Here is a 27,296-nt window from a genome sequence, read left to right as displayed (position 1 = left end):
GTCTTGTAGTAGATGCAAGCCTCAACTGGAAGCCAGTGGAGTGTGCGGAGGAGCGGGGTGACATGAGAGAACTTGGGAAGGTCGAACACCAGACGGGCTGCGGCGTTCTGGATAAGTTGTAGGGGTTTAATGGCACAGGCAGGGAGCCCAGCCAACAGCGAGTTGCAGTAATCCAGACGGGAGATGACAAGTGCCTGGATTAGGATCTGTGCCGCTTTCTGTGTAAGGTAGGGTCGTACTCTGTGAATGTTGTAGAGCATGAACCTGCAAGATCGGTTCACCGCTTTGATGTTAGCAGAGAACGACAGGCTGATGTCCAGGGTCACACCAAGGCTCTTTGCACTCTGTGAGGAGGACACAATGGAGTTGTCAACCGTGATGGCGAGATCATGGAGCGGGCAGTCCTTCCCAGGGAGGAAGAGCAGCTCCGAGGTTCAGCTTGAGGTGGGGATCCGACATCCACACTGATATGTCTGCCAGACATGCAGAGATGCAATTCGCCACCTGGTTTTCAGAAGGGGGAAAGGAGAAAATTAATTGTGTGTCGTCTGCGTAGCAATGATAGGAGAGACCATGTGAGGATATGACAGAGCCAAGTGACTTGGTGTATAGAGGGAATAGGAGAGGGCCTAGAACTGAGCCCTGGGGGACACCAGTGGTGAGAGCACGTGGAGCGGAGACAGATTCTCGCCACGCCACCTGGTAGGAGCGACCTGTCAGGTAGGACGCAATTGAGTAGCGCCGGAGATACCCAACTCGGAGAGGGTGGAGAGGAGGATCTGATGGTTCACAGTATCAAAGGCAGCGGATAGGTCTAGAAGGATATATATAGATCCAAGATGGCGTAGTAGTGCAGTCCTGTTTTTGTCGTGTTTCTGTAAATAGCCTGTAAATACCCTGTTTTTTTTTTATTTTTCGTACATATTTCCCTATCAGACTTTTCATCCTTCTACAAAATATACTTTTCTGCAACCCGCCTCACTCAATGTGGAACAGATTCTATTATTGACTTACCTTTTATCTAGAATCTCCAGTTGAAACTAGCTAGCCAGCTAACTAGCTACTTGCTATTAGCCACAGTTAGCGGTATTTCACCCAGAACATTGGATTTTTCTGCCGGAATAATTTAATCACTGGACATTAATCACCGAATCGCAACTAGCTAGCCGCAACCGAATGGATGTTGTTGTTTGGCTAATCACCACTGCCCCCGATGCAAGCACCAGTTAGCCTCGAGCTAGCCTAGAGCCAGGCCCATATCCCGGCTATCTACCTCTCAGTCTACCGGACGGGAGTAGCCAGCTAACTAGCTACTTGCTATTAGCTACCGTTAGCGGTTTTTCACCATTGTCCGTGGCCTGCTCCACCTACCAGCCAGCTCTAGCCTGGACTATTATTCGGCCAGTCTGCACTGTCTGCACAGCGCATTATCGACCCAGAACATATCAGTTTTTCTGCCGGAATCACTGAATCACTGGACCTTTAACTCCGGATTTAACGCTACCAGCTAGCTGCAACAAAATGGACGTTATGGTTTGGCTAATCATCCTGAGCTAGGCCCATCTCCCGGCTATCTACCTCTCTGTCAACCGGACGGGACCACCTAGTGTTGACACGGAGCCCCGCCGATCCTACACGACTGGTCTGCCGACGAAATCGTCTGATGTGGTTACAACAGGCTTCCCGTTACGACGTCGACCACGAAGATTCCATCTGCTAGCCCCGGCCCGCTAGCACACGCTAGCCATGGCCTCTTGCTCGCTAGTGCTTTAGCAGCCCCCAAACTACCTCCGAACTATCCTATTGCTGTTCACCGGACCTTATGATAACTCAGCTATACAGCTGATGCCTGCTGGACTGTTCCTTTTTACGGTACCGCATCCTGTTTATGTTTAGCCTCAGCCCAAACTGTGTCGTCATTACCAGCTGTTGTCTTAGCTCTCTCAAATGACACCTGTGATTGCTTTATGCCTCTCTCCCATGTCAATATGGTTTGCTTATTGCTGTTTCAGTTATTTCTAATTGTACTATTTCACTGTAGATCCCCCAGCCCAGCTAAACCTGCCTTAGATAGCTCCTTTGTCCCACCCCCCATACACGCGGAGACCGACTCAATCGGTGCCTCCAGTGATGCTATCTCTTTCATTGTTACCCAACACTTAGGTTTACCTCCACTTTACTCATATCCTTCCATATCCTTGTCTGTACATAATGCCCTGAATCTTTTCTACAACGCCCGGAAATCTGCCCCCTTTATTCTATGTACCCAACGCACTAGAAGACCAGTTCTTAAAGCCTTTAGCCGTATCCTTATTCTAGTCCTCCTCTGTTCCTCTGGTGATGTAGAGGCTAACCCAGGCCCTGCAGCCCTCAGTATCACTCCTACTCCCCAGGCGCTATCATTTGTTGACTTCTGTAATCGCAAAAGCCTTGGTTTCTTGTATGTTAATATCAGAAGTCTACTTCCTAAGTTTGAGTTATTCACTGCGTTAGCACACTCCGCCAACCCTGATGTTCTAGCAGTGTCTGAATCCTGGCTTAGGAAGGCCACCAAAAATTCTGAAATGTCCCCAACTATAACATTTTCCGTCTAGATAGAACTGCCAAAGGGGGTGGAGTTGCAATCTACTGTAGAGATAGCCTGCAGAGCTCTATCATACTATCCAGGTCTGTGCCCAAACAGTTTGAGCTTCTACTTCTAAAAATCCACCTTTCCAGAAATAAGTCTCTCACTGTTCCCGCTTGCTACAGACCCCCCTCAGCCCCCAGCTGTGCCCTGGACACCATATGTGAATTGATTGCCTCCCATTTATCCTCAGAGTTCGTACTGCTTGGTGATCTAAATTGGGATATGCTTAACACCCCGGCCATCCTACAATCCAAACTAGATGCCCTCAATCTTACACAAATTATCAACGAACTTACCAGGTACAATCCTAAATCCGTAAACATGGGTACCCTCATAGATATCATCCTGACTAACTTACCCTCTAAATACACCTCCGCTGTCTTCAACCAGGATCTCAGCGATCACTGCCTTATTGCCTGCGTCCGTAACGGGTCCGCGGTCAAACGACCACCCCTCATCACTGTCAAACGCTCCCTAAAACACTTTAGCGAGCAGGCCTTCCTAATTGACCTGGCCCAGGTATCCTGGATGGATATACAGTGGGGAAAAAAAGTATTTAGTCAGCCACCAATTGTGCAAGTTCTCCCACTTAAAAAGATGAGAGAGGCCTATAATTTTCATCATAGGTACACGTCAACTATGACAGACAAAATTAGAAAATGAGGATTTTTTATGAATTTATTAGCAAATTATGGTGGAAAATAAGTATTTGGTCAATAACAAAAGTTTCTCAATACTTTGTTATATACCCTTTGTTGGCAATGACACAGGTCAAACGTTTTCTGTAAGTCTTCACAAGGTTTTCACACACTGTTGCTGGTATTTTGGCCCATTCCTCCATGCAGATCTCCTCTAGAGCAGTGATGTTTTGGGACTGTCGCTGGGCAACACAGACTTTCAACTCCCTCCAAAGATTTTCTATGGGGTTGAGATCTGGAGACTGGCTAGGCCACTCCAGGACCTTGAAATGCTTCTTACGAAGCCACTCCTTCGTTGCCCGGGTGGTGTGTTTGGGATCATTGTCATGCTGAAAGACCCAGCCATGTTTCATCTTCAATGCCCTTGCTGATAGAAGGAGGTTTTCACTCAAAATCTCAGGATACATGGCCCCATTCATTCTTTCCTTTACACGGATCAGTTGTCCTGGTCCCTTTGCAGAAAAACAGCCCCAAAGCATGATGTTTCCACCCCCATGCTTCACAGTAGGTATGGTGTTCTTTGGATGCAACTCAGCATTCTTTGTCCTCCAAACACGACGAGTTGAGTTTTTACCAAAAAGTTATATTTTGATTTCATCTGACCATATGACATTCTCCCAATCTCTCTCTTCTGGATCATCCAAATGCACTCTAGCAAACTTCAGACGGGCCTGGACATGTACTGGCTTAAGCAGGGGGACACGTCTCGCACTGCAGGATTTGAGTCCCTGGCGGCGTAGTGTGTTACTGATGGTAGGCTTTGTTACTTTGGTCCCAGCTCTCTGCAGGTCATTCACTAGGTCCCCCCGTGTGGTTCTGGGATTTTTGCTCACCATTCTTGTGATCATTTTGACCCCATGGGGTGAGATCTTGCGTGGAGCCCCAGATCGAGGGAGATTATCAGTGGTCTTGTATGTATTCCATTTCCTAATAATTGCTCCCACAGTTGATTTCTTCAAACCAAGCTGCTTACCTATTGCAGATTCAGTCTTCCCAGCCTGGTGCAGGTCTACAATTTTGTTTCTGGTGTCCTTTGACAGCTCTTGGTCTTGGCCATAGTGGAGTTTGGAGTGTGACTGTTTGAGGTTGTGGATAGGTGTCTTTTATACTGATAACAAGTTCAAACAGGTGCCATTAATACAGGTAACAAGTGGAGGACAGAGGAGCCTCTTAAAGAAGAAGTTACAGGTCTGTGAGAGCCAGAAATCTTGCTTGTTTGTAGGTGACCAAATACTTATTTTCCAGCATAATTTGCAAATAAATTCATTAAAAATCCTACAATGTGATTTTCTGGAGAAAAAAAATCTCAATTTGTCTGTCATAGTTGACGTGTACCTATGATGAAAATTACAGGCCTCTCTCATCTTTTTAAGTGGGAGAACTTGCACAATTGGTGGCTGACTAAATACTTTTTTCCCCCACTGTAGATCTCATTCCGTCAGTAGAGGATGCCTGGTTGTTCTTTAAAAGTAATTTCCTCTCAATCTTAAATAAATATGCCCCATTCAAAAAATACAGAACTAAGAACAGATATAGCCCCTGGTTCTCCTCAGACTTGACTGCCCTTGACCAGCACAAAAACATCCTGTGGCGTACTGCATTAGCATCAAATAGCCCCCGTGATATGCAACTTTTCAGGGAAGTTAGGAACCAATATACACAAGCAGTCAGGAAAGCAAAGGCTAACTTTTTCAAACAGAAATTTGCATCCTGTAGCACTAACTCCAAAACGTTTTGGGACACTGTAAAGTCCATGGAGAATAAGAGCACTTCCTCCCAGCTGCCCACTGCACTGAGGCTAGAAACACTATCACCACCGATAAATCTACAATAATCGAGAATTTCAACAAGCATTTTGCTACGGCTGGCCATGCTTTCCACCTGGCTACCACTACCCCGGCCACCAACTCTGCACTCTCCGTGCAACTTGCCCATGCCCCCCGCTTCTCCTTCACACAAATTCAGACAGCTGATGTTCTGAAAGAGCTGCAAAATCTGGACCCCTACAAATCAGCTGGGCTAGACAATCTGGACCCTTTCTTTCTAAAACTAGCCGCCGAAATTGTCGCAACCCCTATTACTAGCCTGTTCAACCTCTCTTTCGTAACGTCAGAGATCCCCAGAGATTGAAAGCTGCCGCGGTCATCCCCCCTCTTCAAAGGGGGTGACACTCTAGATCCAAACTGTTACAGACCTATATCCATCCTGCTCTGCCTTTCGAAAGTATTTGAAAGCCAAGTTAACAAACAGATCACCGACCATTTCGAATCCCACCGTACCTTCTCCGCTATGCAATCCGGTTTCCGAGCTGGTCATGGGTGCACTTCAGCCACGCTCAAGGTCCTAAACGATATTATAACAGCGATCGATAATAGACAGTACTGTGCAGCCGTCTTCATCGACCTGGCCAAGGCTTTCGACTCTGTCAACCACCGCATTCTTATTGGCAGACTAAATAGCCTTGGTTTCTCAAATGACTGCCTCGCCTGGTTCACCAACTACTTCTCAGATAGAGTTCAATGTGTCAAATCGGAGGGCCTGTTGTCTGGACCTATGGCAGTCTCTATGGGGGTGCCACAGGGTTCAATTCTTGGGCCGACTCTTATCAATGATGTCGCTCTTGCTGCTGGTGACTCTCAGATCCACCTCTACGCAGACGACACCATTTTGTATACATCTGGCCCTTCATTGGACACTGTGTTAACAAACCTCCAAACGAGCTTCAATGCCATACAACACTCCTTCAGTAGCCTCCAACGGCTCTTAAACACTAGTAAAACTAAATGCATGCTCTTCAATCGAACGCTGCTGGCACCCGCCCACCCAACTAGAATCACTACTCTCGACGGGTCTGACCTAGAGTATGTGGACAACTACAAATACCTAGGTGTCTGGTTAGACTGTAAATTATCCTTCCAGACTCACATTAAGAATCTCCAATCCAAAGTTAAATCTAGAATCGGCTTCCTATTTCGCAACAAAGCCTCCTTCACTCATGCTGCCAAACATGCCCTCGTAAAACTCACTATCCTACCGATCCTTGACTTCGGCGATGTCATTTACAAAATAGCCTCCAACACTCTACTCAGCAAATTGGATGTAGTCTATCACAGTGCCATCCGTTTTGTCTCCAAAGCCCCATACACTACCCACCACTGTGACCTGTACGCTCTTGTTGGCTGGTCCTCACTACATGTTTGTTGTCAAACCCACTGGCTCCAGGCCATCTATAAATCACTGCTAGGCAAATCCCTGCCTTATCTTAGCTCATTGGTCACCATAGCAGCACCCACCCGTAGTCTGCGCTCCAGCAGGTATATCTCACTGGTCATCCCCAAAGCCAACACCTCCTTTGGCCGCCATTCCTTCCAGTTCTCTGCTGCCAATGACTGGAACGAATTGCAAAAATCTCTGAAGCTGGAGACTCTTATCTCCCTCACTAACTTTAAGCATCAGTTGTCAGAGCACCTTACCGATCAATGCACCTGTACACAGCCCATCTGAAATTAGCCCACCCAACTACCTCATCCCTATATTGTTTTTTATTTTGCTCTTTTGCACCCCAGTATCTCTATTTGCACATCATCTCTTGCACATCTAGCATTCCAGTGTTAATACTAATTGTAATTATTTTGCACTATGGCCTATTTATTGCCTTACCTCCATAACTTGCTACATTTGCACACACTGTATATATATTTTCTGATCCTTTTTTACCCCATATGTAACTCTGTGTTGTTGTTTTTATCGCACTGCTTTGCTTTATCTTGGCCAGGTCGCAGTTGTAAATGAGAACTTGTTCTCAACTGGCTTACCTGGTTAAATAAAGGTGAAATACAATAAAATAAAAAAGGATAAGAGCAGAGGAGAGAGAGTTAGCTTTAGCAGTGCGGAGAGCCTCCGTGACACAGAGAAGAGAAGTCTCAGTTGAATGACCAGTCTTGAAACCTGACTGGTTTGGATCAAGAAGGTCATTCTGAGAGAGATAGCAGGAGAGTTGGCTAGAGACGGCACGCTCAAGAGTTTTGGAGAGAAAAGAAAGAAGGGATACTGGTCTGTAGTTGTTGACATCGGAGGGATCGAGTGTAGGTTTTTTGAGGAGGGGTGCAACTCTTGCTCTCTTGAAGATGGAAAGGACATGGCCAGCGGTCAAGGATGAGTTGATGAGCGAGGTGAGTTAAGGGAGAAGGTCTCCGGAAATGGTCTGGAGAAGAGAGGAGGGGATAGGGTCAAGCGGGCAGGTTGTTGGGCGGCCGGCCGTCACAAGTCGCAAGAATTCATCTGGAGAGAGAGGGGAGCAAGAAGTCAAACCATAGGGTAGGGCAGTGTGAGCAGGACCAGCGGTGTCATTTAACTTAATAAATGAGGATCGGATGTCGTCAACCTTCTTTTCAAAATGGTTGACGAAGTCATCCACAGAGAGGGAGGAGGAAGGGGGAGGAGGAGGAGGATTCAGCAGGGAGGAGAAGGTGGCAAAGAGCTTCCTAGGGTTAGAGGCAGAGGCTTGACATTTTGAGTGGTAGAAAGTGGCTTTAGCAGCGGAAACAGAGGAAGAGAATGTAGAGAGGAGGGAGTGAAAAGATGACAGGTCCGTAGGGAGTCTAGTTTTCCTCCATTTCCGCTCGGCTGCCCGGAGCCCTCTTCTGTGAGCTCGCAATGAGTTGTCAAGCCACAGAGCAGGAGGGGAAGACCGAGCCGGCCGGGAGGATAGGGGACATAGAGAGTCAAAAGATGCAGAAAGGGAGGAGAGGAGGGTTGAGGAGGAAGTATCAGGAGATCGGAGGGAGAAGGATTTAGCAGAGGGAGGGGATGATTGGATGGAAGAGGAGAGAGTAGCGGGAGAGAGAGAGCGAAGGTTGCGACGGCACATTACCATCTGAGTAGGGGCAGAGTGAGTAGTGTTGGAGGAGAGCGAGAGAGAAAAGGATACAAAGTAGTGGTCGGAGACTTGGAGGGGAGTTGCAGTGAGATTAGTAGAAGAACAGCATCTAGTAAAGATGAGGTCAAGCATATTGCCTGCCTTGTGAGTAGGGGGGACGGTGAGAGGGTGAGGTCAAAAGAGGAAAGGAGTGGAAAGAAGGAGGCAGAGAGAAATGAGTGAAAGGCAGACGTAGGGAGGTTAAAGTCACCCAGAACTGTGATGGGTGAGCCATCCTCAGGAAAGGAACTTATCAAGGCGTCAAGCTCATTGATGAACTCTCCAAGGGAACCTGGAGGGCGATAAATGACAAGGATGTTAAGCTTGAATGGGCTAGTGACTGCGACAGCATGGAATTCAAATGAGGAGATAGACAGATGGGTCAGGGGAAAAAGAGAGAATGTCCACTTTGGAGAGATGAGGATTCCTGTGCCACCGCCGCGCTGACCAGATGCTCTCGGGGTATGCGAGAACACATGGTTAGACGAGGAAAGAGCAGTAGGAGTAGCAGTGTTTTCTGTGGTAATCCATGTTTCCGTCAGCGCCAAGAAGTCGAGGGACTGGAGGGTAGCATAGGCTGAGATGAACTCTGCCTTGTTGGCCGCAGAACGGCAGTTCCAGAGGCTGCCTGAGACCTGGAACTCCACGTGGGTCATGCGCGCAGGGACCACCAGATTAGAGTGGCAACAGCCACATGGTGTGAAGCGTTTGTATGGCCTGTGCAGAGAGGAGAGAACAGGGATAGACAGACACATAGTTGACAGGCTACAGAGAAAGGCTACAATAATGCAAAGGAGATCGGAATGAAATGAACTAAACATCTGGGAAAGCGAGAGAGCGGGGCCTCCCTCACTTACGTTTCACTGAAACACTCAAATATAACTCTCCCAACTTCCACTTTAGAAATTATAATTGTTGTAAACTACAGCGGTTCAATGTTTCTAGGAATAGACTCTAACTTAGTTTATTCAGCTAGCTAACTTGGTACACCGAATCATATGACGCCAAAGCCAACTAGCATGCCAGCCTCCAATAACACGGTTTAGCACCAATACTCGGTTACAACAAACCACCAGTGTGTTAACACGCCAAGCAGATCATTCGTGTCCGTGTCTAACGTTGTGTAAAGTTTTGGGGTAGTTTTGACAGTTTGAGTGAGTACGTCGTCAACTTATTCAGCCAGTTAGTTAGCTAGAATAGTTAGCATACTAGCTAGCCATTGCTCTCTGCCAATGAACTAACCCCTCCTCCCACGGCACGAACACACAGAGAGCCAAGCTAACGTTAGCTAGTCACCCATGTCCCGAATTCCCTTGAACGACTCTGGTTACCAGTATGTAAAAACAAAACAAAAATAAATGTAGGTTATAGCTTACCCTTAGTAGCTACTGTTAGCCAGTTAAGTGCAAAGCTAGCCACTGAATCAATTCAGCCAGTTCGCGTCTGTCCCAACGGAGAGAAAGCGTCTCCAAATATTAACGCTAGGTCGTTCCAGCTATTGTTTAGTTAGCTATCCAGGTAGCTACATTTCGAGTACAGTAGCTACAAACTACCTAACGTTAACGCTTCAGATAATGAGGTTAGAAAAACAGCTGAATGGTAGGTAGCTAGCTGGCATAATTACAGGTACTCTTAAGCATGGAATAACATTGGAAACAACTATCCACAGTTGCTAATAGTTACCAGTATTGGTCCAGGTAGTGAGTTAGCTAGCCTCGTGCTTCACCGGGCTCAGCCGAATACAATACTTACCTACAATAATTACCTACAATAACCTACAATAACTACCTAGATAAACTACCTACAATACCTAACTACAATACCTACCTACCTACAATCTAAATACATGGTTTAATCTTTACTCGACACCATATGAGCCAAGCTTACCTCCCGCCAGAGAGAGACACAACCTCACCCGTCGCTGTCTAAACATCAGTAGGCACTGTGAGGAGACAGAGTAACAATGGGAATCCTTGAGGTTGGACAGAATGAGACAATGAAATTCCCAATTTTCTGTTTAATGGTCTCATAATTCACATGCATCATCTTATTTACCACTTTATGTAGCAGGTTTGCCATTTGAGAACACCCATGAGTTGACCATTCAAATTGCTATGGTCAGAAGTTCCAACTCCGTTCTATTTGTTCTACTTCTATGGGATAAACAGTGTTCTCTCTACCTCTCTCCCTTCCTCCTCAGTGTTGTGTCATGTGTACGTGACCATGGACTCATATCTGAGTGTGAGGAGCCTGGCCAGTGTTGTGGCCCAGGGGCTGCTGCAGGAGGTGGCTGAGAGACTGGATGTCCCCCTGGAGGAGCTGGTCCTGCTGGCTGTCACCTACCCTGGAGGTATCTAATCTAACCCTAACCTAACCATACCTAAGACAACACAACACACTGGAGGAGCTGGTTCTGCAGGCTGTCACCGACCCTGGAGGTAACTAACCACAACCTAACCATAACCTAACCCCAACCATAGCCTAACCTAACACAACACAACACACTGGAGGAGATGGTCCTGCTGGCTGTCACCTACCCAGGAGGTAACTCACCACAACCTAACCCTAACCTAACCATAACCTAACCCCAACCATAACACAACACACTGGAGGAGATGGTCCTGCTGGCTGTCACCTACCCTTGAGGTTACTAACCGCAACCTAACACGACATAACCTAACCCCAACCATAGCCTAACCCTTACTCTAACCTGACGCCAGTAGCCTAGGGGTTAGCGAGGTGGACCAGCAACCGGAAGCTTCAAGCCCCGGGCCGGGCGACACCAAAAAATGGGAATGGAACTGAACTGGCAGCTGGATGGCTGCTGGTCTCTGATCCTAAGTACTGTTTCATGCCGTTGTGCCCTTGAGCAAGGCACTAAACCCCACACAATTGCTCTCCATCCAGTGATGCTACACTGCAGCTGACCCTGTGTGTTTGTGTGTGTGTGTGTGTGCGTGCGTGCATGTGCGTGTGTGTGTGTGCACGCGCGTGCGTGTGTGCGTGCGTGTGTGCGTGTATCTGGGGATGCTGGAAAAGGCAGAAGACACATTTAGTTTCCAACCAATGGAAAATAGTATCTATTCTACCCTAACCACAACCTAACCATACCTAATACAATACACTGGAGGAGCTGGTCCTGCTGGCTGTCACCTACCCTGGAGGTAACTAACCACAATCTGACACACACAGGGATTCACTAGAGTTTCAATGATCTGTCTGTCTGTCTGCCTGCTTGTCTAAATCATATCACATCAAAGTTTATTGGTCACGTACACAGATTTGCAGATGTTATCACAAGTGCAGCGAAATACTTGTGTTTCTAGCTCCAACAGTGCAGTAATACTTAGCAATATAAAAAATTATATAAATACAAATAAAAACACAACACACACAGAATCCAGAAAAATCCAGAGAAATTAAGAAATATCAGAACAAGCAATGTCAGAGACCAGAATATATATATATATATATATATATATATATATATATATATATATATATATATATATATATATATATACAGTGAGGGAAAAAAATGGAACTGATTTTGTACGTTTGCCCACTGACAGAGAAATGATCAGTCTATAATTTTAATGGTAGGTTTATTTGAACAGTGAGAGACAGAATAACAACAAAAAAATCCAGAAAAACGCATGTCAAAAATGTTATAAATTGATTTGCATTTTAATGAGGGAAATAAGTATTTGACCCCCTCTCAATCAGAAAGATTTCTGACTCCCAGGTGTCTTTTATACAGGTAACGAGCTGAGATTAGGAGCACACTCTTAAAGGGAAATCTCCTAATCTCAGTTTGTTACCTGTATAAAAGACACCTGTCCACAGAAGCAATCAATCAATCAGATTCCAAACTCTCCACCATGGCCAAGACCAAAGAGCTCTCCAAGGATGTCAGGGACAAGATTGTAGACCTACACAAGGCTGGAATGGGCTACAAGACCATCGCCAAGCAGCTTGGTGAGAAGGTGACAACAGTTGGTGCGATTATTCGCAAATGGAAGAACCACAAAAGAACTGTCAATCTCCCTCGGCCTGGGGCTCCATGCAACATCTCACCTCGTGGAGTTGCAATGATCATGAGAACGGTGAGGAATCAGCCCAGAACTACATGGGAGGATCTTGTCAATGATTTCAAGGCAGCTGGGACCATAGTCACCAAGAAAACAATTGGTAACACACTACGCCGTGAAAGACTGAAATCCTGCAGCGCCCGCAAGGTCCCCCTGCTCAAGAAAGCACATATACAGGCCCGTCTGAAGTTTACCAATGAACATCTGAATGATTCAGAGGAGAACTGGGTGAAAGTGTTGTGGTCAGATGAGACCAAAATCGAGCTCTTTGGCATCAACTCAACTCGCCGTGTTTGGAGGAGGAGGAATGCTGCCTATGACCCCAAGAACACCATCCCCACCGTCAAACATGGAGGTGGAAACATTATGCTTTGGGGGTGTTTTTCTGCTAAGGGGACAGGACAACTTCACCGCATCAAAAGGGACGATGGACGGGGCCATGTACCGTCAAATCTTGGGTGGGAACCTCCTTCCCTCAGCCAGGGCATTGAAAATGGGTCGTGGATGGGTATTCCAGCATGACAATGACCCAAAACACACGGCCAAGGCAACAAAGGAGTGGCTCAAGAAGAAGCACATTAAGGTCCTGGAGTGTCCTAGCCAGTCTCCAGACCTTAATCCCATAGAAAATCTGTGGAGGGAGCTGAAGGTTCGAGTTGCCAAACGTCAGCCTCGAAACCTTAATGACTTGGAGAAGTTCTGCAAAGAGGAGTGGGACAAAATCCCTCCTGAGATGTGTGCAAACCTGGTGGCCAACTACAAAAAAACGTCTGACCTCTGTGATTGCCAACAAGGGTTTTGCCACCAAGTACTAAGTCATGTTTTGCAGAGGGGTCAAATACTTATTTCCCTCATTAAAATGCAAATCAATTAATAACATTTTTGACATGCGTTTTTCTGGATTTTGTTGTTGTTATCCTGTCTCTCACTGTTCAAATAAACCTACCATTAAAATTATAGACTGATCATGTCTTTGTCAGTGGGCAAACGTACAAAATTAGCAGGGGATCAAATACTTTTTTCCCTCACTGTATATATATATGTATATTATGTCCATATAATGGTGTGTAAAGACAGTATGGACAGTATATGAATAGAAAAGGTGTGTACAGCATTAGTTATATAGGATGAGCCTTGACAAGAATACAGTATATACATATAAAGTCTGTCCACCTGTCTGCCTGTCTTTGACTCTGTGTAGATGCAGTATTCTGGGACAGTATCTCCTTCTATAGCCAATATACACATCCAGATACTCTGAAAGCACATGACTGTAAAAACAATGATTAATATACACATCCAGATACTCTGAAAGCACGACTGTAAAAACAATGATTAAACCATGCCGTCATCTACTGACCTTAACGCCCAGTGACACAACATTATATATTCTGTTAAATGAATGAGTGAAATTCTGTAGACTTGGAAAGCGAGCAGGAATGAACAAAGGCCTGCGGTCCCGACATGTAGTCCTTTTCTGTTATCAGCCGCTGTGGCTACACTGACTGACTCCTGCAGAGCAGAACCAACCCTACACTGACTGACTCTCCTGCAGAGCAGAACCAACCCTACACTGACTGACTCCTGCAGAGCAGAACCAACCCTACACTGACTGACTCCTGCAGAGAAGAAACAACCCTACACTGACTGACTCTCCTGCAGAGCAGAACCAACCCTACACTGACTGACTCCTGCAGAGCAGAACCAACACCACACTGACTGACTCCTGCAGAACAGAACCAACCCTACACTGACTGACTCCTGCAGAACAGACCCAACCCTACACTGACTGACTCTCCGTGCAGAACAGAACGGACACTTATCTACACCAGATAGCAGGTGACACGCTGGCTGACATATTTATAATGGCTGTGCTGTGCTGTGTGTGTGTGTGTGTCTGTGTGTGTGTGATGCTTCCTCTCTCCAGAGAAACTCCTCCTGAAGCCTCAGGACAGGCTCTACTCTGATTCGCTGACAGCGGTGGGGAGGCTGCACGTGCGCAGAAAGGACCTGAGTGAAGTCATGGTAGGAATCACAATGAGTCCACTTCAATGAAGTTCCTCAGCAGGCTACAATGTGAATGAATCTAGCAGATTTGACAGTACTCAGGCCTCCTATCAAACAACTTATTATTTGGTTTATCACATTCTATTCCTGATACCTATTGGACCTGCTTCCAGCCTATAACCCACAGGGTAATAACATCAGAAAATAATGTTATTACATGTCCCAACAGAACATATAACACATTCATTTCTCCTCTCAGAACCCGTTCACAGACAACACAGAGCTACAACAGAGGTCAGCTCGCATGCTGAGTACGAACACATGGGACGTGGCTGTCACCCTTACAAACTTTGACTGGAGCATCTTCAACTCAATACATGAGGTCCGTGACATCATCTTTTGTCCATCACCTACACTATGCATGCGTCCCAATTGGCACCCTATTCACTATACTGCACTTTTTTTTGACCAGGGCCCATAGAGCTCTGGTCCAAAGTACTGCACTATAAAGGGAATATGGTGCCATTTGGGACACAGTTAAAGATCTTAGTGATTCAAAGCTTTCTACAAGCTCAACCCTGTCCTGTCCGGTCCGGTCCGGTCTCTCTCCCGTACAGCAAGAGCTTGTGTACTTCACGTTCAGCCGTCATGCCAGTGGTGGCCACACGGTGGCGCTGGAGCTTCTGCTGCAACGCTGCAACGAGGTACAGCTGTGGGTGATGACAGAAGTCCTGATGTGTCCTACGCTCTGCAAGAGAGTCCAGCTCATCAAGAAGTTCATCAAGATCGCTGCCCAGTGAGCAACTCTCCTCTTCCCTCTCCTCTTCTCTGACCACAACATAGTAGGATCCAGCATTCAGAGCAGAGTTGTTACACCCTCAAAATGTACTGATGTCCTCTTCTACAGCAGTATGACTGGTCCATTTCACTAAGAGCCCAATACTTCAACTACAGCAATCTACAATCCTATTATAGCTGGTCTAACGTATTCAATAGTGAGGTTTGCATGGACAGGATGCCCCCTCCTGTGGTTTAGTGAGGAATTACAGATAGTATTCCTGTCTCACCACTGTATGAAGCTGGTGTTAACAGTGTGTCTGTCTTTATTTCCTCAGCTGTAAAGCCCAGAGGAACCTCAACTCTTTCTTTGCCATCGTTATGGGTCTGAACACCGCAGCAGTTAGCCGCCTCAGTCAGACCTGGGAGGTCAGTGTGTATCTGCTTCTGTAGTGTGTATCTGCTTCTGTACGTGACTGTTTATGATTGTCTTCATTGTCAAAATAGGAGAGAGTTGTGTAACTTTCTTTTGTTGCTTTGGGGAGGGTTGAGTGTTTATTGGGCACAGGGGAGGGTAGTGTTTTTATTGGACACAGGGGAGGGTAGTGTTTTTATTGGGCACAGGGGAGGGTAGTGTGTTTTTATTGGACACAGGGGAGGGTAGTGTTTTTATTGGTCACAGTGGAGGATAGTGTTTTTATTGGGCACAGGGGAGGGTAGTGTTTTTATTGGGCACAGGGGAGGGTAGTGTTTTTATTGGGCACAGGGGAGGGTAGTGTTTTTATTGGACACAGTGGAGGGTAGTGTTTTTATTGGGCACCGTGGAGTGTAGTGTTTTTATTGGGCACAGGGGAGGGTAGTGTTTTTATTGGGCACAGGGGAGGGTAGTGTGTTTTTATTGGGCACAGGGGAGGGTAGTGTTTTCATTGGTCACAGTGGAGGATAGTGTTTTTATTGGACACAGTGGAGGGTAGTGTTTTTATTGGTCACAGTGGAGGATAGTGTTTTTATTGGGCACAGGGGAGGGTAGTGTTTTTATTGGGCACAGTGGAGGATAGTGTTTTTATTGGTCACAGTGGAGGATAGTGTTTTTATTGGGCACAGTGGGGGATAGTGTTTTTATTGGGCTCAGTGGAGGGTAGTGTTTTTATTGGACACAGTGGAGGGTAGTGTTTTTATTGGGCACAGGGGAGGATAGTGTTTTTATTTGGCACAGGGGAGGGTAGTGTTTTTATTGGGCACAGGGGAGGATAGTGTTTTTATTGGGCACAGGGGAGGATAGTGTTTTTATTGGGCACAGGGGAGGGTAGTGCATTTTTCTCTGGTTTACTATATAATGTCTTCCATATAGACACATTTCCTCATCTGCTTGCATGCACCTCCCCTATCAAGGTGTTTTGGTACTTCCCTTCTGCACTATGCTTTTCCACATGCTTTCTATACCACAGGTCAATATAGTCTACCAGTCTAACTGTCCTCTATCCATAGTGACTACAGTAGTAGGTGGATCATATATAGTCTACCAGTCTAACTGCCCTCTATCCAGTGACTACAGTAGCAGGTGGATCATATATAGTGTACCAGTCTAACTGTCCTCTATCCATAGTGACTACAGTAGTAGGTGGATCATATATAGTCTACCAGTCTAACTGTCCTCTATCCAGTGACTACAGTAGTAGGTGGATCATATATAGTCTACCAGTCTAACTGCCCTCTATCCATAGTGACTACAGTAGTAGGTGGATCATATATAGTCTACCAGTCTAACTGCCCTCTATCCAGTGACTACAGTAGCAGGTGGATCATATATAGTCTACCAGTCTAACTGCCCTCTATCCAGTGACTACAGTAGCAGGTGGATCATATATAGTCTACCAGTCTAACTGTCCTCTATCCAGTGACTACAGTAGCAGGTGGATCATATATAGTCTACCAGTCTAACTGTCCTCTATCCAGTGACTACAGTAGCAGGTGGATCATATATAGTCTACCAGTCTAACTGCCCTCTATCCAGTGACTACAGTAGTAGGTGGATCATATATAGTCTACCAGTCTAACTGCCCTCTATCCAGTGACTACAGTAGCAGGTGGATCATATATAGTCTACCAGTCTAACTGCCCTCTATCCAGTGACTACAGTAGCAGGTGGATCATATATAGTGTACCAGTCTAACTGCCCTCTATCCAGTGACTACAGTAGCAGGTGGATCATATATAGTGTACCAGTCTAACTGCCCTCTATCCAGTGACTACAGTAGTAGGTGGATACTTTGTCCAGATCTGCAATAGGTTAACTAGCAATCATACCACATATAAAATCATTCAAATCTGCACCAATGTTCAATATAAATCCCCAGGATAGAGGAATAGCTGATAGGCAGCAGACAGGCCAGGTGCATCATTGCGCATGAAAGAAGAGTGAAGACATGCAGCTCAAAAGGGGGCGGCAGGTAGCTTAGTGGTTAAGAGCGTTGTGCCAGTAACCGAAAGGTCGCTGGTTCTAATCCCAGAGCCGACTAGGTGAAAAATCTGTCGATGTGCCCTTGAGCAAGGCACTTAACCCTAATTGCTCCTGTAAGTCGCTCTGGATAAGAGCGTCTGCTAAATAAAAAAAAATGTAAAATGTAAATCAAAAAGCTCCCCTATTGGTCTTGTTTAGGGACAATACAATGATCCTACCTGAACTAGCCTACAACACCACAATGGAATGAATAATTCCATTATTGTTTTCAAGTGAGTACAATTCTACTCTAGGCTGTAGACTGTAGTGAAAATGTCATTTGAATAATGGCGTAAAAGCCGTGTTATTTGAATGTTTCATTCCATGGATCAGTTGTGGGTCTACTCTCTACAGATTCTAGAAAGGCACAGTAGCAGGTCAGTCTGGCTGTATTTTTACAGCTGATGCACTGTCTGTTGCCGATCGTCATTCTCCCAAGTCTTCTCCACGTAGGCCTGTGCTCCCAGCAGGCCCAGTTATTCAGGAAAGCTTAACACGCGTTCTGCCTCCTTTCCCATCTGAGCGGCTATTCTTCGACCTAGAACCTAAACGCCTAAATATAGTCACAATGTTTTAATCTGATAAGGCTACTTCAAAAGTCTCCTGTAGGCTACTTGCTCACGTTCATCCACTCCACTCTAATATACACAGTGTACAAAACATTAGGAACACCTCCCTAATATTGAGTTGCACCCCCTTTTGCCCTTAGAACAGCCTCAATTCGTCGGGGCATGGACTCTGCAAGGTGTCGAAAGCGTTCCACAGGGATACTGCCCCATGTTGACTCCAATGCTTCCCACAGTTGTGTCAAGTTGGCTGGATGTACTTTGGGTGGTGGACCGTTCTTGATACACACAGGAAACTGTTGAGCGTGAAAAACCCAGCAGCATTGCAGTTCTTGACACACAAACCGGTGTGCCTGGCACCTACTACCATACCCCGTTCAAAGGCACTTCAATCTTTTGTCTTGCCCATTCACCCTCTGAATGGCACACATACACAATCCATCTCTCATTTGTCTTAAGGCTTAAATATCCTTCTTTAACCTTTCTACTCCCCTTCATCTACACTGATTGAAGTAGATTTAACAAGTGACATCAATAAGGGATCATAGCTTTCACCTGGATTCACCTGGTCAGACTATGTCATGGAAAGAGCAGGTGTTCCTAATGTTTTGTACACTCAATTCCAGCATCTTAACTGCGCAACGACCATTCGATTAATGGAAAGAGACATCTGTTACAAAACACCAAAAAGTTTAATGACGTTCGGAGATTGTCACACTAAGCCTTCGATACTGAGTAGGGAGGGATGTATTTCCTGTTTTTGGAGATCGACAAACTCTACTTGATTGTGATGTTAAAAACGCAAACCATGATGATAAGCGCTCTAAGTCAGTAATCGGTATGCGTTGCTTAATGGTTGTGTGTGGTGCATCGGCATAGAAACCTGTTGGTGGAAAACACAGGAAGTTGGTGTGGCACCTTAATTGGGGAGGACGGGCTTGTGGTAATGGCTGGAGCGGAATAAGTGGAATGGTATCAAATACAACAAAACATGATTTCCATGTGTTTGATGACATTCCATTTGTTCAGTTCCGGCTATTAATATGAGCCGTCCTCTCCTCAGCATCCTCCCCTGGTGGGAAATTAAGTGCAAATATTGTATATAATTATAAATATAGCATCAAACTGTTGAAAATCTGATTTCCCCTTAGCTGATCATTGTCTACAGCCGGGTCTGATCGTAGTGTAATGAGACAACCAGGGAGAGTGAGCTCGTATGTGGTGGTCGACCTTCTGGCCGGTAGCCCTGTGCGGCATCGACTGTGCCACAAAACCATGCTGAAGTGGCAAAGTCGATATCCACGTTTACAAACACAGGGTTACTACAGTTATTGTTATTTATGGTGGTAATAATACAAATATTTTTACAGTACAAGGGGAGGGTCTGAGTAGACCCAGTACATTTCGAACTGTCCCCAACTCAACCTGTTTTTCTTTCCATCAGAAAGTTCCAGGAAAATTCAAAAAACAGTTTTCGGAGCTGGAGATGTTGACAGTAAGTTCATTTTTCTCAGATTGTATAGAGATCCTGTAATAATGAACGTGACTCTACATGGAATTCTGTGTTGCACGTCTAGTATTAAGAACATGTTGGGTCATCTGGCCATTAAACAGGCTACACGTTTTCAACGTTGAGTTAATAGAAGCAGCAGGCTTGATAATTATCACTAGGTCTGGTCTCTGGGGACACAGTAACATATGGTAGGGGTTGTGAGGGCTCCTTCAGTGCACATGTTTGAGTCCCAAATGGCACCCTATGACTTACATAGTGCACTACAGTGAGGGAAAAAAGTATTTGATCCCCTGCTGATTTTGTACATTTGCCCACTGACAAAGAAATGATCAGTCTATAATTTTAATGGTAGGTTTATTTGAACAGTGAGAGACAGAATAACAACAATAAAATCCAGAAAAACGCATGTTAAAAATGTTATAAATTGATTTGCATTTTAATGAGGGAAATAAGTATTTGACCCCCTCTCAATCAGAAAGATTTCTGGCTCCCAGGTGTCTTTTATACAGGTAATGAGCTGAGATTAGGAGCACACTCTTAAAGGGAGTGCTCCTAATCTCAGCGTGTTACCTCTATAAAAGACACCTGTCCACAGAAGCAATCAATCAATCAGATTCCAAACTCTCCACCATGGCCAAGACCAAAGAGCTCTCCAAGGATGTCAGGGACAAGATTGTAGACCTACACAAGGCTGGAATGGGCTACAAGACCATCGCCAAGCAGCTTGGTGAGAAGTTGACAACCGTTGGTGCGATTATTCGCAAATGGAAGAAACACAAAATAACTGTCAATCTCCCTCGGCCTGGGGCTCCATGCAAGATCTCACCTCGTGGAGTTGCAATGATCATGAGAACGGTGAGGAATCAGCCCAGAACTACACGGGAGGATCTTGTCAATGATCTCAAGGCAGCTGGGACCATAGTCACCAAGAAAACAATTGGTAACACACTACGCCGTGAAGGACTAAAATCCTGCAGCGCCCGGCAAGGTCCCCCCTGCTCAAGAAAGCACATATACAGGGCCGTCTGAAGTTTGCCAATGAACATCTGAATGATTCAGAGGAGAACTGGGTGAAAGTGTTGTGGTCAGATGAGACCAAAATCGAGCTCTTTGGCATCAACTCAACTCGCCGTGTTTGGAGGAGGAGGAATGCTGCCTATGACCCCAAGAACACCATCCCCACCGTCAAACATGGAGGTGGAAACATTATGCTTTGGGGTGTTTTTCTGCTAAGGGGACAGGACAACTTCACCGCATCAAAGGGACGATGGACGGGGCCATGTACCGTCAAATCTTGGGTGAGAACCTTCCCTCAGCCAGGGCATTGAAAATGGGTCGTGGATGGGTATTCCAGCATGACAATGACCCAAAACACACGGCCAAGGCAACAAAGGAGTGGCTCAAGAAGAAGCACATTAAGGTCCTGGAGTGGCCTAGCCAGTCTCCAGACCTTAATCCCATAGAAAATCTGTGGAGGGAGCTGAAGGTTCGAGTTGCCAAACGTCAGGCTCGAAACCTTAATGACTTGGAGAAGATCTGCAAAGAGGAGTGGGACAAAATCCCTCCTGAGATGTGTGCAAACCTGGTGGCCAACTACAAGAAACGTCTGACCTCTGTGATTGCCAACAAGGGTTTTGCCACCAAGTACTAAGTCATGTTTTGCAGAGGGGTCAAATACTTATTTCCCTCATTAAAATGCAAATCAATTTATAAAATTTTTGACATGCGTTTTTCTGGATTTTTTTGTTGCTATTCTGTCTCTCACTGTTCAAATAAACCTACCATTAAAATTATAGACTGATCATGTCTTTATCAGTGGGCAAACGTACAAAATCATCAGGGGATCAAATACTTTTTTCCCTCACTGTACATTTGACCAGAGCCCTATGGACCCCCTATGGGCCCTAGTCATAAGTATATGTTGCCATTTGGAACGCAGCAGAACACGTTTCTCGCCAAAGACAAGCGTCACACATCACATCTGTCTGAACATGTCTTCACAGGACCCCTCTCTCAACCACAAAGCCTACAGGGACGCTTTCAAGAAGATGAAGACGCCCAAGATCCCTTTCCTTCTTCTGTTACTGAAAGGTGCCTAGACTCAGAGAACACTGCATGTTACTGTCATCACTGCCCCCTGAACCCTGCAGTGGTCTGAAATGTTACTGTCATCACTGCCCTCTGATCCCTGCAGTGGTCTGAAATGTTACTGTCATCACTGCCTCCTGATCCCTGCAGTGGTCTGAAATGTTACTGTCATCACTGCCTCCTGATCCCTGCAGTGGTCTGAAATGTTACTGTCATCACTGCCTCCTGATCCCTACAGTGGTCTGAAATGTTATTGTCATCACTGCCCCCTGAACCCTGCAGTGGTCTGAAATGTTACTGTCATCACTGCCTCCTGATCCCTGCAGTGGTCTGAAATGTTACTGTCATCACTGCCCCTGAACCCTGCAGTGGTCTGAAATGTTACTGTCATCACTGCCCCCTGAACCCTGCAGTGGTCTGAAATGTTACTGTCATCACTGCCCCCTGAACCCTGCAGTGGTCTGAAATGTTACTGTCATCACTGCCTCCTGAACCCTGCAGTGGTCTGAAATGCCAACAGGAATATTGTGAGCTAAATTTAAAATCAGGATCGACGCACTAGCGCTCAGTATTTTAACGCTGGTACATTACTCCCTTTCTCTTAGACATCACGTTCATTCACGAGGGCAACAAAACGTTTCTCGATAACCTGGTCAATTTTGAAAAGCTGGTAAGTCGCTCCATTATGATGGAGGGTGTTGAACATGTCAATGTACCTCGTGTTTCCTCAACTCCTCAACTATAGACAATCTATAACGCAGAAAACATGTCATCTAAAATATGTGATTGATGTGTATTTGATGTATATGATGATGTCCATCTCCTCTTGCAGCACATGATAGCCGACACTGTGCGTCTCATCAGACACTGTCAGGAGGATCACATGGGTGGGTGAAGAGTGTGTGTGTGTTTGTGTGCATGTACGTGTGTGCGTGTGTGTGTGCGTGTGTACGTGTATGTGTGTACTTGTGTGTCTTACTCTCACACGGTCTTAGATCAATGACCATCAACTTTGATGAGCCTTGAACCTCCATGCTCAAGTCATTACTTACATCCTGTAAACAGGTCACAGTGTTGACTTTCTACAGTCAGCCACTATAACACAGTAAACATGTCACAGTGTTGACTTTCTACAGTCATCCACTATAACACAGTAATCATGTCACAGTGTTGACTTTCTACAGTCAGCCACTATAACACAGTAAACATGTCACAGTGTTGACTTTCTACAGTCATCCACTATAACACAGTAATCATGTCACAGTGTTGACTTTCTACAGTCAGCCACTATAACACAGTAAACATGTCACAGTGTTGACTTTCTACAGTCAGCCACTATAGCACAGTAAACATGTCACAGTGTTGACTTTCTACAGTCATCCACTATAACACAGTAATCATGTCACAGTGTTGACTTTCTACAGTCAGCCACTATAACACAGTAAACATGTCACAGTGTTGACTTTCTACAGTCAGCCACTATAGCACAGTAAACATGTCACAGTGTTGACTTTCTACAGTCAGCCACTATAACACAGTAAACATGTCACAGTGTTGACTTTCTACAGTCATCCACTATAACAGTAAACATGTCACAGTGTTGACTTTCTACAGTCATCCACTATAACACAGTAAACATGTCACAGTGTTGACTTTCTACAGTCATCCACTATAACACAGTAATCATGTCACAGTGTTGACTTTCTACAGTCATCCACTATAACACAGTAATCATGTCACAGTGTTGACTTTCTACAGTCAGCCACTATAACAGTAAACATGTAAAAGTGTTGACTTTCTACAGTCATCCACTATAACACAGTTATTAGGTGACAGTGTTGACTTTCTACAGTCATCCACTATAACACAGTAAACATGTCACAGTGTTGACTTTCTACAGTCATCCCCTATAACGCAGTAAACATGTCACAGTGTTGACTTTCTACAGTCATTGTCCATTCAAAATGACTCAACTACAGCAGTCAACAGAATAACAGTATCCAATTAGATCATCAGTTCATCAATAACAACATGATGTGTTACTATAGTAAATTGATAGACTCATTGATGCTGAGAACCCCATACAGTACACAACCACTTACAGTAATGAAGACAGTGCACCAACGACTATCTCCTGTCAAGGATAATGCTCAGCCAGCATGTGTGTGTGTTTAAGTGTGTGAGTGTGAGCGTGCGTGTGTGCATGCGTGAGTGTGTAAGTGTAAATGTGTGTATTTACTGTGTGGTTTACCTCCTAGGGAACGGGATGCCCCAGAAGATCAGTCCGGAGCTGCGGGCCTATGTCGACTACCTTCACGTCATTGACAATCAGCAGACTCTGTTTGAACTTTCCCACAGACTGGAGCCCCGTGTGTAGATAGACCACACATACACTCTCTGAGGCTGCCTCCCTCCCTCCCTCCACCCCTCAAAGTCAGACAACCAAGGAGCAGGGTACCAACCAGTCTCTGGAAACATCCCTCAGCACTCGGTTATCAACCTAGAGAAACATGGGTTAGCCAACTCTATTAGAGTGCTACAAAGTGTGGAGGCTTTTGTTCCAGCCCAGCTCTAACAGACACACACACACACAGACACACACAGGGTTCTACTAATCAGCTGCACACACAGCAGGACTTTGATGAGTTTAATTAAGTGGGTTAATGCAGGGCTGGAACAAAAGCCTGCATGCCCTGAAGCTCCCCGGGAGTAGGGTTGGCCAGAGCCGACAGAGAGATGACCGTGTGACGCTGGCCAACCACAAGATGGCGCCAAAAGGCATACTGGAATACTGAGCAACGATGGAGCAGAGATAACCAAAGAGCTTCTCAGTTGAACAAATAGATCTGGATCCGTATTGATCAAAGGATCCCAGAATAGGAGTGCTGATCTAGGATCAGTTTAGCCTTTTAGATCATAATGAATGGACAGGGGGGACCTAGATCAGCACTCCTATTCAGTATGTCGTGGTGGATAAATAGCTGGATAAACTCGGATCGCTGGTTGCAGTGAAAAAAGTAAGGCTTCCTATTCTTTCAGTGCATTTTTCTGCAAAAGGTGGGTACATTGTTGGGGCCCTTCCTCCACTACACCAATGCTCCTACTCTGAGACGCTTTATGAATGTGGACCCTGCTTCAGTAATTGTGTATTGATAGCTTCAGGTTGTTGTTATCTGCTTCCAAACAGGTGACCACACCTTGATTATCTATCTACACAAAACCAATTAAAGCATCAACCTTCTGGGGACTTTCAAAATAGGACACTTTCAAACCAGGACACTTTTAAACCAGGACACTTTCAAACCAGGACACTTTCAAACCACGACACTTACCCCGGGCGGCAGGTAGCTTAGTGGTTAAGAGCGTTGTGCCAGTAACCGAAAGGTCGCTGGTTCTTATCCCCGAGCAAACTAGGTGAAAAATCTGTCGATGTGCCCTTGAGCAAGGCACTTAACCCTAATTGCTCCTGTAAGTCGCTCTGGATAAGAGCGTCTGCTAAATGAGAAAAAAAATTTAAAAAATAAACCAGGACACTACACTTGCCAGACCTCCAGTACATGACCACCACACACTAGACTGCTGTTAAGCTAAATTGATTTAAACAACAATATTGAAAAGGGTGTGTGTGTGTGTGTGATTATTGCATAAATGTCACTTCCAAATAGGCTCAAGGACTGAAATTATGTTTTTTTAAGATTCATTTTCTGAGTAAAGTGAGAAAGGTAATAAAACATCCTCAACAGTAGAAGGGTTATGTTACAGTTATAGATAATGTAATAAACCATCCTCAACAGTAGAAGGGTTTTGTTACAGTTATAGATAATGTTATGAACCATCTCAACGGTACAATGGTTAGGTTACAGTTATAGATAATGTAATAAACCATTGTCAACGGTAGAAGGGTTATGTTACAGTTCTAGATAATGTAATAAACCACCCTCAACAGTAGAAGGGTTATGTTACAGTTATAGATAATGTAATAAACCATCCTCAACAGTAGAAGGGTTATGTTATAGTTATAAATAATGTAATAAACCATCCTCAACGGTAGAAGGGTTATGTTACAGTTCTAGATAATGTAATAAACCATCCTCAACAGTAGAAGGGTTATGTTACAGTTATAATGTAATAAACCATCCTCAACAGTAGAAGGGTTATGTTACAGTTATAGATAATCTAATAAACCATCCAACGGTAGAAGGGTTATGTTACAGTTATAGATAATGTAATAAAACCATCCTCAACAGTAGTAGAAGGGTTATGCTACAGTTATGGACTTAGCGGTGGACTTAGATGTTTGGTCTTAGCTGTGGACAATCAGAGACGTAGCTTGAGGCATCAGATCCTTACATTACCTGTCATGTCTCTGTATCTGGCACTATAAAGAAACAGCAATACATCAAGTCAACACTTTTGCCTTTGAACATTCTAGTCCAGTTGAAAATGCCTTTGCCTATTTCTTTCAGTGGCAGTATTAGTTCAGCTTGTAGAAATGGCTTTTAACAATAAACTGTACACGTATCCACCCTCAGGATGTTGTATCCTATTCTAGGGAATCCTCTTTGTGAATGTTTCACTGGTTTTGAAAATAGATTAGACCATGATATAGAGATTCTTCAGTACCACCATCAGTTCTCCTGTTGTGGATTCCCCTGATATGTAACGTGTGTATCATAGAGATAGAACAGATCTATATCTATGGTGTGTATAGTGTTTTGAGGCAGGTCATGTACTATAGATTCCATGTATATACTGTAGTATGTTGTGCATTCGCTGGTTGGACATGGAGATGGATAATTATTTATTATTATATTTATTACTTGTATAGTTGCTGCTCTTTGGCTGAATATAATTCCCTTCCATGTCGTGTCTGCGCCCCAAATGGCCTCCTATTCCCTATTGTGCATTACTTTTGACCAGGTCCCATAGGGCTCTTGTCAAAAGTAGTGCACTATGTAGGGAATAGGGTGCCATTTGGGACGCACACCAAGTGTTTAGTACCTGCCATGGTTCCAATGGGTTAGGAGCTGGTCTGCATGATGTGGCAAAGCCATGGATTGACCACCAAGTAAAATATGCATGTAACAATAAGAATTTCCTTGTAAACTACTTTTATTCTACATGTCGCTACAATGCCCAAATTAGCCTATACTAAGAAATATTATTTCCAAAAGGGCAACAAAGCAATACAAAGTCAATTATCTTCTCTCGCATCACTGTTTTCTTTATGCATTTCATTTTTTACAATCATTTTGAAATTTTAAATAATAAATCAAATGTTTTGTTTTATGAATACAGTGTGTTGAGTTTCTTTGGAAATAAGTGCGAATACATGTTAAAGGGAGACTCAGCGAAATGACGTTGCCACGAGCAGCATCACAAATATTGAGATGAGCGAGATGCACGACTTCATACACACAGTGTCTGCGCATGTGCGCGGGTTCGCTTCACGCTGTGTACAGAGAAGCAGAGCCTAGCACTTCAACGCTTTTAATAATTACGGAAATGT

General features: G+C 44.9%; 1 protein-coding gene across 1 annotated transcript in view; it reads left to right on the top strand.

The window, feature by feature from the left end:
* Positions 1-25,196, top strand: part of LOC121586934 (rap guanine nucleotide exchange factor 5) — a 68,139-nt gene extending 42,943 nt beyond the window's left edge. The window contains exons 9-18 of the mRNA XM_041903995.1: positions 10,446-10,595; positions 14,264-14,361; positions 14,603-14,725; positions 14,961-15,139; positions 15,459-15,549; positions 19,631-19,681; positions 21,703-21,790; positions 22,393-22,457; positions 22,620-22,674; positions 24,046-25,196. Of these exons, the coding sequence (XP_041759929.1) occupies positions 10,446-10,595; positions 14,264-14,361; positions 14,603-14,725; positions 14,961-15,139; positions 15,459-15,549; positions 19,631-19,681; positions 21,703-21,790; positions 22,393-22,457; positions 22,620-22,674; positions 24,046-24,164 (1,019 nt within the window). The 3' untranslated portion in view covers positions 24,165-25,196. The remainder of the gene's footprint in view (positions 1-10,445; positions 10,596-14,263; positions 14,362-14,602; positions 14,726-14,960; positions 15,140-15,458; positions 15,550-19,630; positions 19,682-21,702; positions 21,791-22,392; positions 22,458-22,619; positions 22,675-24,045) is intronic.
* The last annotated feature ends 2,100 nt before the right edge of the window (positions 25,197-27,296 follow it).

This window comes from Coregonus clupeaformis, chromosome 17 (genome assembly GCF_020615455.1).
Source record: "Coregonus clupeaformis isolate EN_2021a chromosome 17, ASM2061545v1, whole genome shotgun sequence".
Taxonomy (NCBI): domain Eukaryota; kingdom Metazoa; phylum Chordata; class Actinopteri; order Salmoniformes; family Salmonidae; genus Coregonus; species Coregonus clupeaformis.
The sequence above is the reverse complement of the archived record's forward strand: the minus strand, read 5'-3'. Positions and strand labels throughout refer to the sequence as shown.